This window comes from Lates calcarifer, linkage group LG19 (assembly GCF_001640805.2).
Source record: "Lates calcarifer isolate ASB-BC8 linkage group LG19, TLL_Latcal_v3, whole genome shotgun sequence".
Lineage (NCBI taxonomy): Eukaryota > Metazoa > Chordata > Actinopteri > Centropomidae > Lates > Lates calcarifer.
The window spans coordinates 18,555,211-18,570,733 of NC_066851.1; the positions used below are offsets into that span (position 1 = coordinate 18,555,211).

The following is a 15,523-nucleotide window of genomic DNA, read 5'->3' on the forward strand; positions in this document are numbered from 1 at the left end:
TGCAGTTGACAGCTAAAATAAATATATGTGGGGAAACCTGAGGACTTTGAAATGACAGCTATATACAGTAAGATGACGTTTCCTTCGGAGTCACATGACCCTTTACAGTAAGTCCAACATGGCAGACGGAGTGGATCTTACGCGGTAACTAAAGCAACATTTCAACCGAAACAGACAAATTCAACACTACTCTGCAACAAGACATCCACAATGCGGGAGAGACAGAAGAAAAAGAAGGGGAGGACGTGGGCGGAAGCCGCTAAAACGGTATTCTGGGTGTTATTGCGTGCCGTTTGTTGTGGTTGTTTTCCTTGAACGCTCCCACTTGTACAACTGTGTTTATGAGTTCATGACCTGCTGGTGAAGACGAAATGTTGCGTACGCCGCGCAAGGCCTGTGTTGACGGTTAGACATTTGAGAGCCGCTGTCACTAGCTGTCTAGCTTTTGCCCTGTCTGTCACCGTTGAGAATAAAATAAAAATGCAGCGTGTTGATTCTCAGCCGTGTGCACTCAAGCATGCCTTCAAAACCCTTCTGTGTGTTATGTCTAGACGGCATGGGTGACATGTCTGTCAAGGTTTGAAGTCGAGTAAAGTAACCGTGAAGTAATCACGACAGTGTTGCGCGTTAGCCAGGTTAGCACGCTAGCTCCCGTGCTAACGCAACTCAGTTCGTCAACAAGTTTGTTTGATACCAGTTGCGAAGTGAAATATGGGAAAATGTGCAGTGTCCGTATTAACTTGTTTCCCCGTAAGTTACCATAACCACACAACAGATACACGTTTGTAAATCTAGTACATGCCAACGTCTGGGGAGATATAGAAATAAATGTTGCTAGCATCGTAGCTAGCTGTCTAGCGCAGCATGCTAATGAGTACAAAATAGCAAACTCCCAGCAAGTATTTCATAATGAAAGTGTAACATTATTGTTTGTGTGGATATCAGTTGTCAAGCGATGCATTAGCTCCGAGTTAATTACAGTAAATATTCTGCTCACGTAACGTAGCTAATTCCATAGATTATTAATAATTATTTTTAATACCCATGAAGTCCAGCAGGCATCACAGAAATATACAAGATGGGAGCAAAGTTAAAACGACATTGTTAGCTCGAAATTGGATGTCTTATTTTTAATAATGGAGAGAAAGTTTCTGTGATGTTTCTGTACTGTGACATGCTCTTGCTGACATGTTTTGCCTTTAGTTAATATTAAAGTGTCTGGGATCTTGCTACATGCCCGATTCATGTCATAACAAGAATGACAGTAGCCCCAGCCTTATGTGAACATTACAGCTTAGTAGTTAACCACCTGTTATATATTATCAGCATGTTTCTTTTCGTGCATATGGCCCAGAGAATGGAGCAGCATCATGGAATATTTCAATCTAAATGTAATACAGTCAAAAAGCCACAGTATTTGTACAAGCTTTGTGGTCTTGATTATTCTGAGCATCACAGTCAAGGGAATCAAGATTTTAAAGGATGGCTTCAATATGTGTAATCTCAGGCTTCAGCTTTAAGTTGTGTTAAGGCCACATCATGTTATATAAAGACCACACACGTTTGAACTATAAAACTGTATTGTGTATTTTGTGATCATGATGTTTTGTTATTGTAGGTTTTGGAGAAATACCCTAACACGCCTATGAGCCATAAAGAGATCTTGCAAGTGATCCAAAGAGAAAGGCTTAAAGAAATAAGGTAGGTGTTTTCCCGACATCATATCTTCATTACAGCAAATGCCCTTCTGTAAGGAGACATTTTCATGAGAGAGAGTATTACAGCACTGATTGCCCATGTCATGTACATTCCTTTCTCTTGATCACATAGTCGCAATTATTTTATTCAATTAATGATTGTTTCATTTCTTTTTGTTTCATTGTCACTGTTCTCATCCAGAAGGTAAGAAAAAGCTAGCCCCCCCACCACCACCACCCCTTACCTTAACAAACTCACTGCAATGCCACTTTGTTTGGTTTTACCTTTTGCATGTTATTAACAATAACATGTCCGAGGTTCAGTTGCATAAAGAAGCAGATATACATAGACATCTAAGAGCCACCTGTTGCATAAAAATATTATGTTGAATTTTCCAGTTTCGTCAAATATTTGTTGTTCTAACAAAATAAAGCATGGCAGCTAATGTCTTTACTGATGGGAAAGTTCAATGCTGATACACAATATTATGCAAAAGAATGACAATTTAACGTAATGGTTCTAAATATCTGGCAGATTTTAGCCAGCACTATTTGTAAGCCTAAGCACTGGAAATGAATGAACCACACAGATAACAGTTGTTGGATGTTTGCTAACTCACTGAATTTTATTGCTAAACATTTTGCCTAATCTGTATGTTATATACATGTATGCTACACACAAATGCAAGTTGACAAAAATAATTTCACACTTCTAGAGCTCTTGCATGACTGAGCTGACGTTTGACTGAACTAGTGTTGATTTTTATGCAACAGACATTTTTATGTCAGATCAGTTTAATGTGAGAATATCAGTCCCTTACAATAATTAGATTAGCCATGAATCAATTTTATGCAGCTGATTCCGCATAAAACATAGAGCAAATTTCCTCACAGCTTCACTGATGTGAATCTGAACTGAACTCACACGTGTCCTCCTGATGCATGATAGCAGTTTCTCCCCAGATATCAGACCAGCCTTTACCCCTCCTGCGTCTTTTTCCCAGCTGTCTTGATTTATAGGGGAACAGATGTGTAATTTACGTTTTTCTCCCATGATCCAGTGGAACCTCGCCGCTGGCATGTCTGAATGCAATGCTGCACACAAACTCTCGTGGTGAGGAGGGGATCTTCTACAAAGTTCCAGGCAGAATGGGAGTCTACACATTAAAGGTAAGTTGGACACAGCAGATTTAATCTTTCTGCCCTTCAAGGCCAAAAATGGTGAATGGGCTAATTATGATGTAAAAGATGGTTCTTTTGCTGTTTGAGGTTGACTAGACAAATTCTGAATGCTGTGGGTTAATTATAAGCTTGAGGTGATTGTAAACTCCACATAGTTCTCTGCTTGGCTCTCCCTCTGTTTTATCTATCACATAAAAAAGATACACTGTATGTGTTCTATTTTTTTTTTTTCTTAGAAGGACATCTCAGATGTGGCGAAGGAGCTGTCTGAGGAGGGCTCTGAGGAGAGCAGCGACAACCTCTCTGACTCCCGAAGCACAGAAAACAACAGCAGTAGCCATCACACAAGAGGGCAGGAGAGGAAGGTGGATGCGGAGAGGTATTGTTTACTCTATACGGCATTGTACATCTCTGCATCACTTTAAGTAATTTCTTTGGGAACAGTTTATTGATTACTGTCTCCAAAACCTGATATGTTTATTGGCTTATCCTGAGGTCATTCAATAGTCATCATAATTGGTCTAATATTTATTGGAGACCTATTCATGATTTTAGGAACAAATGCAAGCTTAGATTATTTAAGAGTAAGAACTTCCTCCTTCCAACAGTCATTCAAACTCAAACTTAATAGATAACACAGTAAGTAAGGCTTATTTCTGTGTTCATTAGCTCGTTTTTGCCGATTGGTTACTGAGTTCTATTATGGCAATAAGAGTTGACGCCCCTTCTCAGCCGTTGTTGAAAGTCATTTTCGGAAATACAGGAAACCAGCTGAAGTAGCAGTAGACGAGGCAAGTTGAGGGAAAGTGGCTGCACCACAAACATAAATTACACCATCTCATCACAAAATATTTCCTGGAATTCACTGAGCATCAAACATGATGGTGGCAAAAGGTGGGTTTTATCTTTAAGCAAACATGTTTTGTTCATAATGTCTTCTGTTAACTGTTAGCAGAGGAGCTGCAGGCTGCACATGACGATGGCATCACAGCGGTTTTTGCTCTTTTGTTTGGCTGTGGGGTCAAATCATTGCTTTACTGTCAATTGCACACCTGATTGTGCCTGATTGCAACTTCGGAGAATGAGCTTTTCGTCAAGTGCCAATTATTTTGTTTTCCTCAGGCTGTGCTCTCACTGACTCTCATTATTTTTTTCTGCCGCTTGAATATTTTAAGTGACTGTTAAAACAGGAAACTGTATTTTTTCAGTATGACCCGTGACCACTTCCTGATTATGCACAAGTTAGAAACTGCCAAGCGAGTGGGAGGACTCCAATATTGGTTTATTTTTGAACTAATCAATGCAACGAACGAACGAACGAACTACAGAGTCAAATGCAAATTAAGCTGCAGCGAAAGAGAAACAAGTGAAAGTGCTATGGTATGTAGAAAGATGTTTTATGAGCAATAGACAAAGGTGGGGGGGGTTATTCTGAACAATCTTCCTATTGAAATGTTCAGCCCTTTTTTAGTAATATGATATTTTAGCAAAGAAATGTAATCTGCTTCTTTGTGCATTGTGTTGGTTTCAGTTTCGTCAAAACAAAAGCATGATGCGATAAAGTCTGTCCACCACCCTCAGGAAGTGTATTTTGTAACATCTGTTGTGTGCTTTTGTATTTCATAGTTCCCTCCAAGCTGCAGTCGCAGCCGTCGTCTCCGCAGCCTCGATGTTCGTCGCCTTCTGTCCCCACCAGCAAGCTCATCTCTCCCTCGCAGAAACACAGCAAGAAAGCTCTGAAACAGGTACTGGAAAAGGCTCTGTATTTATATATTTTTTTTATTTTACATGCATTTAAGTTATTTATTAACATAGTTAATATATCAGTTACTTGTGTAAGCACACACTTCAAATGTTATACAAGTTCCTGCCACACCCTCATAGTCACATACACCCATAAAAATCCCTGCCACCCTGATACATTCACATGACCTACATTACAATGTTTTCGCGCATTTCATCTTTCAGTGATATACTGAGTGCATATTTTTTATATGATTTTTTTCTGGTCCATGTCATACTTTTCTGCATATTTCACTGCATTTATCTAAACTTTTTGCTGAAGCTTTTAACCTGTAAATAAACCATATTGGTATTCCAGCATGTGCTTATTATCCTTCCATTCTCTGTCTGTTTAGCATCTTGTGCTGATTATTTAAAAACAATGAGGCGTCAGGGAAGAATGCCTATAGCTGGTTTTACAGTATTAATGTTCTCATAATCCACCCCTTCAACATTTTCCTATTGGCTGCTTTGTGCCTTTTGTGTTCCATTTAATTAGATTTCACTTGATTGCACAGATTGTAATTCACTCCATCTGTGCTGGTGTGGAATTTTCAGCTCTGTAAGACCAATTTGTATTCATTTACAGGGCGTAGGCAACACTAGAACATGGCAGTTTGGTTAAAATATTAGTGTTTGAAAGATCTATTGTGTATTTTCCTTCTGTGATTTCCTCTATATTTCAATCAGATGAACTGAAAAACAAGCACTCAGTGGACTGTCTCAGATTGTTTCTTTAATCTGTTGACATTGTGTTTCTGAGGTGATCAGACTTCTTGACAGATTTACAACAAGGAGGTGATTTATGCTTGTGTTATGCAAGCTATGTTTCATTGCTGCGCTGTTATTTAGCTGTTATTTAACCAGGCAAGTGGCCCTGGGGGAGTAGTTGCAGGGAAACAGAGGGTTACACACAATCACACTCTCGTTTTCTCATAATGCTGGCTATTTGTTCCTTCCTTATTTTGCTCGTTTTCAGGCCTTGAAGCAGCAGCAGCAGAGAAACCAGCGCAGACAGGGGGGGATGCCAACCACCTCCAGTCCCAGACTGCTTCTGAAAACCATCAAAGATATGGCTGACAACATTACTACAAAGACTGGTAGGTGGCAGCTATTATATTGTCAAATACAGTATATAATGAGCAACTGAGATGTCATTTTCATTCAGTTTGGATATTTTATCAGTGTTCATTGCATGATATTAAACACAGTTTGAAGATAAATGACTGATATTAATGCAGCTCTTAGTTATTGTCCTGTTGCAGGTTTTCATAAGTAAGACAACAAAACATATTCATGTTGGCTACTTTAGTGTGGAAACCGAAAACAGTCAGATCTCTGTCCTGCAGTTTCTCAGAGCTTTTCTTTCTGCTCCTCTTCCTCTGTCCAAACAGATTTATGCCACCCAGTCGTACCCAGGAAGGTTTCCCAGAGGGCTGGTCGCCTTAGTGCAGGTAAGTCAGACGTCTGCTTTGATTTAATGGAGTGGTTTTGAAATTGTAAGGGAAAGAGCTGGTGATGTTTTACATTTTTTTAGTGTCAACAAATCACATGAAAAGAATAAAACCAATAATGAATTTGTCCTACTATCAGGTATTGCCTGTGTTTTCAAAGCCTTCTGTAGCCTATTCCTCTTTGCCATTGCTATCCAAAGACTATTACAAACCACAGCATTGCACTGGATGAGATGTTCTTTCATTACAATTATCACAGACACTGCAGGTATATTTTGAGTCAATCCCACATGCGCATACATCTTGCTGCCATAAGTATTCACTGGAGCCCCAAATGTGTATTAATCCATGGCTGAAAATAGACCCCAACAAGTGCACCTCTTTCTCTGTTTTAGTGGCATTTATTAAAAACTACAGCGTCAAGCTGTTTTAGAAAATTAGCATTTTTAAACATTTAGGTCATCAGTAGGAACTATTCTGCTTTGAGCTTTGTGCCCTTAACAAGATTAGGAAAGTGAGATAATGATATGATAAGAAAATGTAGAACAACACCAGTTTTTTCCTTTAAACTGTTTGGTGCAAACTCGTACATGCCTGCTTCCTTATACCTAGATGTAGTTAAATGCATTATTTCTAGAGGTCTAGGAACAGGTGAAGTAAAACAAATATGACTAAATTGCAAGCATCGTAAGTTGACATTTATTTTTGCACAGCTGAATCTGTCTTGGTTTACATCTGTTTCTTTTTTGTGTTTCAGGGCAGATCAAACGTACTAAATGTAAAATAGATGTGGAGACTCCAGACTCTATTTTGGTTAACACCAACCTGCGGGCGATCATCAACAAGCACACCTTCTCTGTCCTGCCCCCCGACTGCCAACAGAGGCTGCTCAAACTTCTACCTGAAGTTGACCGGCAGGTGGCTCTAAAATTATACATACTTTTAATGTTTCTTTTGCGTTATCTAGCACTAACTGTAGAGTGCGCATTTGATTTCCTTCAGTCATTATTTGATATATTGAACTATCTCATAAAATAGTTTAATATCTCATAAAAAAGTCTTTAAAAACTGTTCTCGTGTTGAGTGATTCTAGATGTTCAGCTCTGTATCCTATATGTCAATGTGCTGATGCAGTGATGGTGATTATGATGATATTACTCCTAACATTGCGCTTCCTCTCCCCAGGCTTGCATGGACGGCCTTCTCAAGGTCACTAGTTCTGCCTTAAACAATGAGTTCTTTACATCAGCAGCACAGTCTTGGAAAGAGAGACTGGCTGAGGGTTAGTACAACTGCTTCCAACTGATAATAACAGCATTCACTTCATATTCAATGAAACATTATGTCACCAAGGTCCAGTGTGAATTCACTGAACAAGTATGATGTAATATCTCTTTAAAATTATCTAACTTTTTTTCTTCACAGGGGAGTTTACTCCTGAATTGCAGCTACGAATGCGTCAAGAAGTTGAGAAGGAAAAGAAAGTTGAGCACTGGAAGGAGGCCTTCTTTGAAAACTATTATGGTGAAAAGTAGGTTCTCCTTTATGACTTATTGTTGTGATTCTTTTCAATTTAAAACCCCCCTATTTATAAGACCTAAAAACACTAGAATGGCAGTTTCTTCCCAGTTTTTCTTCATTTCATTAGCAAACTTGAATATCTTATTTCAGGAATATATTGTAATTAAACAGTAGCGTGTTTGAAAGGATTATTTAGAACCGAATGAGATTACAAACAGGATCTAAACACCATGCTCAGCTCCCTCTCACATTACAGGAGTAGGTGAATACCTGGTTTAATTTCTTCTTAGAGACGTATAACTGCTATTTGCAGAATTACAGTGGAAATGTTTAAACTGTTGCATCACATTTTATTGACTTGGTTTGTATCCAGCAACATCATATTGCTTCAAGACAAGGCTAAATCAAATTAAATCGACCTGTTGGCTGCTTAAAAAAGTATATAGATCTGAAGGCTCATTGATTGTGTATCAAGGTGCCAGTTGAAGCAGTCAGTCAGTCTGGGTGAGATGCAAGAGACTGGCTGGATGATTACCAATTACCATACTCACCTTATCTCATACATCATACAATACGAGGCCACCCATTAGTCAGCCAGAGAATATGTTTTATTTATTTAAAAAATACACAACTTTGTATGTTCAGACCAACTTGGCATGCCAGAATGATCCCAGATGTAGGGAATCTTTAACTGAACAGTCGCTTTTAAAAGCTCAGTGTTTCTTAAGAAAGAAAACTGTTGATTTATGGGTTTATTTCTTTGTCTGTCTTTTTGCTCCCCTTTTTTTCTCTGTATAGTTCTGGGCTCAGCTACGAGGAATCCAAAGAGCTGACAAAGGCTGATCTGAATCAGGAGTCTGTCAGGCCCCAGTCTCCCCCTCATCAGACAGGACCTGCCGCTCAAGCACCAGAGGAAACCAAGGGCACACAGGACAGCAGCCAGACTGATGCTGCTGCGAAAGACGTGAAGCCAACACAGACATCATCGCAGGAGCCTTTGAGGGCACCGCCTGCTCAAAAAGAGCCAGTCTCCACCACAGAGCCCATGAAGACACGGCGCTCGCAGCACACTGAGGATCGTAGGTTGAGCACAACGTCTCAGACTGAGCCAACACCTGCAGTGAGAACACCAGAGGTGGAGAGACGGAATGAACGGGGTGCAGCAGGTCCACTAACTGATAAGGAGCATAAAGAGGAAGTGAAGGAGGAGAAAACTGAACTCCCCCTGTCGCCTGTGAAGAAGAGCCCTCCACCAAAGGCTGGTTCAGAGTTAAAAGAGGATCAATCGACATCTGTGGTTAAGCCTGCTGAGGAGAGTGAAGAGGTCACCTCTGAGCCCGGGGGCCCCTCAGAGCCTCTAAAAAGAAAATCCCTCAGTGAGATGGAGGGTGAACTGACACCAGAGAAAAGGCCCCGTATGTCCTCAGTTTCCTCAGTATCTTCAGTCTCCTCCGTATCTCCCCCAGCATCATCCATATCCAGCCCTGCTACGCCAACGTCAACAACAAATCAGAGGGTTCCACCACTGAAGGTAGGAAAGTTAAAGTCTCCTCTGATCTGTTTGTCTTTTGAGAATCAAAAACTCACCACTTGTAGGCTTGAAAGGTGGCTCTGACAAGTTTGTAGCTTGCTTCTCTGCAGATAGAAGCAGTTGTAGTCAGCTTGGATTCTCATCAGAGTGGATTTCAATGACAGCCAAGAGTCATGGCAAAAAAATGTGTTAAAATGATCAAAATATCCATAGAGACCTCTCCTGCAGTATAATCCATGTCTCCAGCATTGATCTCCAGGCTCATTATGTTCCAAATAGTGTTAGTTTCCCCAGTAAATCCCTATTTTTTTTTACTTCCAGCAGGGTTTTGTACTTGTGAAGAGGTCATTATGTGACACAAAAGTAGTTTATCAAGCTGTGTTGTGGATTTCTCATATATGCATATTCGGAAATAATTCCCTAACATCTCTTTCTTTCCACTTTGCAGATCCCAGTGTCACGAATTCTTCCCGTTCCTGTGTCACCCAGCCAAGTCTCACCCAGGACTCCCCTCCCTGCCCCGCTGAGCAGCCCAGGCCGCACTGGTGCTCGCACATTGGCTGACATCAAAGCTAAAGCTCAGCTCGCCCGAGCACAGAGAGCAGCGGCTGCTGCAGTATCATCTGCATCTAAGGGAGCAGTGCCAGGCCCGGGCCCAGGAGGAGGCAGCGGTGAGCAGACACAGCCATCGCCAAGCCCCAGCCCAACATCCCCACAGGCATCAACCAGGTTACCAGCCACCAGCAACAGCAGCAGCAGTCAGAGCAGTACACCTCCTTCTCACCCACAGGACCCCTTTGGTCAGCTTAGCCCAAACGGGTCGCAGATGTCTTATTCCAGCAAACCCAAACCTGATGACATACAGAAAGGTCATTCTGCTGTAACTTTCAGTGCAGGGCATCGTAGCATCCTCAAGAGTTCAAACTCATCAGCACAATCTTTATCTGTGCACGCTCTGAAGGGACAGGAAAACTCATCTCCTATTGGATCATCAACCAGGACCAGCTCCTGCATCCCTGCAAACAACCCGCTGGTCACTCAGCTTCTGCAGGGCAAAGAGGTTCCACTGGAGCAAATCCTCCCAAAACCGCTGTCCAAGGTGGAAGTAAAGATGTCAACCTTACCCTCTGGTAGTAAGGGAAAGACGTCACACTCCGCTGAGCACAGGGCTGATAAGCAGATGTCCCACCAGTTCAATACAACAGGACGGGCTGGAGTTTTCTCAGAATACTCTAGACATCACAGGGAACTTCCTGACAAGGAGACTCAGGAACAGATCGTACAGGCTCTGATGCAGAGGAAAGTCCAGCATAGCCAGCCCTATGGAGGTCTGGGGCCTCAGCACCCACAGTTCAAAGCCCATCAACTGGTGCATGCAGAAGAGCATCAGGACCAATCCAGGATCTGTGTAGGCTTTTTGGGTCGTAAGAGGATGCCCAGACCTGCCATGACAGGACATTACCTGCTCAATGTGTCCACATATGGCCGAGGACCAGAGAGTAAAAGACTGCACCAGTCTGCCATCCCAAACACGTCTTTGTTTGGTTTAAAAAGGGAAAGCACAGAAGGAGAGGAGGCGGCTAAGGAAGAGGAACCAGCCAAGAAAGTTTTCTTTCCCATTTCTGGGGTTAAAACAGAGCAGCAGGGATGCTCATTGACCAAGTCTGATGAAGCAGCGAGCTTTCAGCATTGCTCCAACGTAAAGACTGAGCCTGGATCAGAGGACAGTGCCGCTGGTGCCGATAACAACAGCGCCAGGGCGACAGCCAAAGACACCAGCCCTTTTTCTCAGTCACACCGAAGGCACCTCGAACTCTGCAATAGTAATCAAGGAAACTCCGAGCCATATCTTACCCAAGTGGACCCCAGTCACCAGCGGCCGTCTGCCTTTCAAACCCAGAGAACGCTCGATAATCAGGAACCTGTGGTAGCGTCGTGCTTCGGTGGCACTATCAGCATGTCCGTACCTCACACTTTGAACCATAGCACTGCAGGCACCAGCTCTTCCACGTCCTCATCGGAGACCGACGGCAGCGGCGTTCACGGGAGCGTCATGTCCTTCTCGGTGACCGTCACCACCATACCTGCCGGTCACTCGTTAGACCACGGCAACCAGGGCGAGCCCTCACCTGAACAGTCGTTCATCGAGGGCTCCAACATGGAGGATGTCCAGTCTAAATGCTACTGCCGACTGAAGGCGATGATCATGTGCAAAGGGTGCGGAGCCTTTTGCCATGACGACTGCATCGGCCCCTCGAAACTATGTGTCTCGTGTTTAGTGGTACGATGATATGAAATTAAGAACAAGAAGACATCACGGTTTGATTTACTGAATCAAGGCACAAAGCAGAAGCAGGTCAGTCAGCACCAGTGTGGAGCGGGGTGAAGCATATTAGCCATGCTCCAGACACAACAGCCAGCATTTATGTGGTCGCTGTTAGAAAGGCAAGGATTAACACTGGATGGTCTTTTGTTTCATCAACATCTAAAATAAGTTGTTTTGTGCAATTGTTTTGGTAGAAATGTCGATCAGTTTTCAATCAGATCAGTAGTCTGTCAGATGTGTGACAAATATAACATCTGATAATGTTTGCACTCGGCTAGGATTAGCGTTATATATTTTTTTAAATATATATGTGTGTGTGTGTGTGAGAGAGAGTGTGTGTGTGTATGTGTGTAGTTTTTAAAAAAGGAGGGAAAATGAATGTTGCTATTTTTGTAGAACATAATGACTGTTGTTGTGTTTTAGACTGACACTTTTTATTATTGGGCCTAATCAGTCGTGGTTTAAAGGCAAAAAAAAAAAAGGGCGCTAATGATAATCATTGGTTGTAGAGTACCTCCTATTTGGCATTTATGCACGCTTGGCAGGGAAGTGCAACTTACAGTAACTATTTTATATAAAAACTGTACATTTATAACTGAACACACTCAGATTTAAGAACTAGAAAGAACATGTATAGTTTTAGAAAGAGAATTTAAAAGGAATTTTGAATGATACTTTATAAAAAAAAATCAACTTGTGAGGAATGCACATCACATCATGCTTTTGACTAACAGTTACAGGGCAAAGCACTTGAAAACCACCTGGAGATATAATAGTAACTGTGTACAGCACTTAAATCCAAACACAGGGAAAAGAAGAATCATTTATATATAAAAATACCTTTATGTTCCTTTTGGCAAATTGAGATCTTCTCCATTCCAGGTTAAGGTCTTAAGTCACTTCCTACTGTGTGAACCTGCATTTTTCTCCCCCAAAAGCTGGTTTGTTGTAGATATTGTCTCCCTCGAAGTGGGTTTTCTTGTGCTTGTATATCTGTATAGATAGATCAGCAGTGGCACAGTAAAAAAAAAAGAAATCAAAAACACTCAAGGCAGTGTTTTTTCACTGTAAATATTTGCTCATTATAAGATATATGCCTAGATGTAGAAATTTATTTTATTTTATTCGTGCAGCACACGTTGCTTGAGCATATCCAGCTGTTTATAATAAAATGATTTTTACTGTGGAAAGAAAATAGAGAAGAACAGTAAATTATGCGAAAACGCTAAATGCTTAATCATGTAATGATTCAGCATAGCATGCTTCAGTTTGACAAAATGATTTGGAGGTACAATATGACACCGATTAACAGGCAGGTGTAACACTTCACTTTTAAATGGCCTTTTTGCAGCATAGTGAGTGAATTCTCCTCTATATCAATGTGGTATGAAGTATTGTAAGCACAAAATAACACTGTATAATGTTTGTGTAATGTGCGTATGTGATGCACAAGCTTTGTTGTTACAACCTTGTAAGTGCTTTATGATGACGTTAACACAACATTAATGCTTACTTTACCACATATTTACATGCAAAAGGGCCGATGTGGAGCTTTACATCAGCAGGTTTTTTGTTTTTTTTCTGGTGCTCATGCTGATTTGCAAGTAAAGACGCATCATTTATATTTTGAAAATCTCCTGGAGGTGCAAAGTAGGCCTGTTTTATAGCAATTATTTCCAAGGTAATAAGCCAAAGTCACCTTAAGAAAACAAAATAATCAGAACTTGTTTTTAAATGTCTGACTAGTTAATCAAAGTAATATATTTTAATTAATATATTTTAATATAAAAAAATCTATTTGCTAATTGTTTTTGACAAATCAACAGGGTATTTACTATAATAATATATTGGCTGTCCGTTTTTCCTATAATTTTGCTCAGACTGGACAGACACCATACAGAGAATAACTTGACTTTTGTAATTCAAATTGCCCAGGTATCTGATGCTCTGTATGGCCCAAGTTTTTCAAAGGATCCGTTCGTTTGTATTTTTCCATAGAGATGTTGTCTAATGTGTGTATCCTTTTAGCTGTCTTCAATTTGTGTCATTATAAAAATGAAAACAGGAAAATGTTTTCAAAGCACCATTTTTAGGTCAGTGGATTAATCCCAAGTCAATTTTTAAATGTATTTGCTATTAAAAGGGGGGAGGTTGTGTCTTGTGGAAAATTGGTTTTAAGATTGTAGGGCTAGAATCTGGAGAGATTTCCAGCGTAGTCGTTTCACTATAACTGGTTTACCAGTGTTTAACACAAATCTGATTTACCACCCTTGCAAAAATATTTAGGTCTTATCTTGGTTGAATGTGATGTTAGAATGCTGTATTTACTCACATAGAGTTGGGGACTGGACTGCACTGCAGAAAACATTCAATCACAACCTGAAAGGCAGCTGAAATCTTTGTTAATGAGGACTGAAACATGAGTCAGGCAGCAGTCCCCTCTGTCACTGAAGTTACCTGTTGTGTGCATGTGTGTGTGTGTGTGTATGTGTGTGTGTGTGCGTGTGCACTTAGAGGAACAGTTCATATACGTAGAATTGGCGATGGGGGAAAACTGTCACGGGCAAAATCACCACCATTTTTAAAATGTCACGTTTGTCACTAGGTGAATTTGTTTAATATGTCTCCGGGTGAATGTAATATAGTAATCAGCACTTGTAAACAAAGTGTATTTTATCAAAAGTTATAGACTATTATGAATAAATAATGAAAAGAAAAGCATTCTGTGTGTTTTTTGTCTTTTACAGGTGCACAGAGGTGTGTGAAGGCCACCTGAAGTTCAATTTACTCTTCACAATGAGGACTAGAGTCTGTGAAGGTGAGGCTCATGGGTATTGTAGTATTTTAACTGTCATACAAATGGACACAAGATTAAACTGGTCATTGTAACATGAACCTACAGGGTCATCTCGGTGTCTCTGCTGCATCAATTCTGACCATCTATTTTTTTAAACCTGTCTCTTGTGAGTCACTTGACTTTATGAAAGAGCAGAACTAAAAAGATGGAGTGCCCCTTTAAATTAAATTCAATCTGTGTTTCTTGTTTCATCTCCACTGTACTATGCCGAGGATCATAATTCAGAGTAACAGCAGCAATAGTAGTAGCGCGCCTTTAACCAGAGTGCGTGCGCACATGCGTAAACTGTAGTAGGTGTCCGCGCATGGCATCTCGGAGCCTGCTCGCGTTCTGCTCTGCCGTCCTCTGCCGCTGGGTCGCTGATGATGCCGAGCAGAGCGGGGCGCTCGTACGTTTCTATGTGCGGCTACAACCGCAGTTCCCAAGACTGAAGTCGAATGAAACGGGAGAGGAGGTTGAGATGCGATGATGGATGGTCCGAGTCGTTCCTCATCGCTCGGAGAGCTGTAACGTCGGCGGACACACGCGTGAATTCATCAAAGGTGAGAGTGCGGCTGTGAATCACGGAGGAAATATCCTCCTTATTCACCCTGGACCACTTATCCTCCCCATCTGATGCTGATGCTGCTGCCTCTGCCGATGATGATGATGATGATGATGCTCTAAACGCAACCTGCGTGATTTTTCCTCCGGTAAAGGCCAGTTCCCTGCTATGCCTCTTTATTCGACTGTCGAGGCACCAGAGAGAATTGAAAAGATACAGGTTTGCTATTGTTTCTCATTCAAAAAAAGAAAAAAAATTACGGGCATCACGACACATCATTCCCATTGCGGAAATAAGGTAAATAGGCAGTTAAATCAGCAATATGGCTGCGTTTGTGCTCTGCCGTCGCTTCAGAAGTGTATTTTAAGTGTTGCAGGATTGCTCAGTGTGAGAATTGAGGCTTGTACAAACGGAGAAGTGAATGATGTCAGCGGAAGGGAGATACTGCAGTAACCGAGTCCTTATGTTGACTCGCGTCAAAGGATGTTGTCATTACCTCGAAGCTGAAGGTGCGGTTACAGTAAAATGCACCTTTACAGGCCTGTAATGATCACTGCTCAGTCTTACTGTGGCATAAAAAAGCCTGACATTAAAAATACCACAAGCTTATGATCATTTATGTGGAAATG

At 41.2% G+C, this 15,523-nt stretch overlaps 2 protein-coding genes across 11 annotated transcripts in view; both read left to right on the forward strand.

Moving 5' to 3' along the window:
• Nucleotides 1–68: 68 nt before the first annotated feature.
• Nucleotides 69–14,214, forward strand: asxl2 (ASXL transcriptional regulator 2). The gene is given in 13 exon segments (XM_051078127.1): nt 69–267; nt 1,619–1,701; nt 2,759–2,867; nt 3,116–3,214; nt 3,216–3,258; nt 4,506–4,624; nt 5,641–5,761; nt 6,056–6,115; nt 6,873–7,033; nt 7,301–7,397; nt 7,541–7,646; nt 8,435–9,167; nt 9,616–14,214. Coding segments are annotated over 13 exon segments (3,630 nt in total). The 5' UTR covers nt 69–210; the 3' UTR covers nt 11,458–14,214.
• Nucleotides 14,215–14,237: 23 nt separating this feature from the next.
• Nucleotides 14,238–15,523, forward strand: part of dtnbb (dystrobrevin, beta b) — a 35,236-nt gene continuing 33,950 nt past the window's right edge. For 7 of the 10 annotated variants that reach the window (XM_018663456.2, XM_018663457.2, XM_018663455.2 and 4 more), the window contains exon 1: nt 14,374–14,892. The gene's annotated coding sequence lies outside the window, so the exon portion shown is untranslated. Of the gene's footprint in view, nt 14,312–14,373; nt 14,893–15,523 lie in introns of those variants that run through there. The other 3 variants (XM_018663459.2, XM_018663460.2, XM_018663451.2) reach the window with 2 other exon arrangements.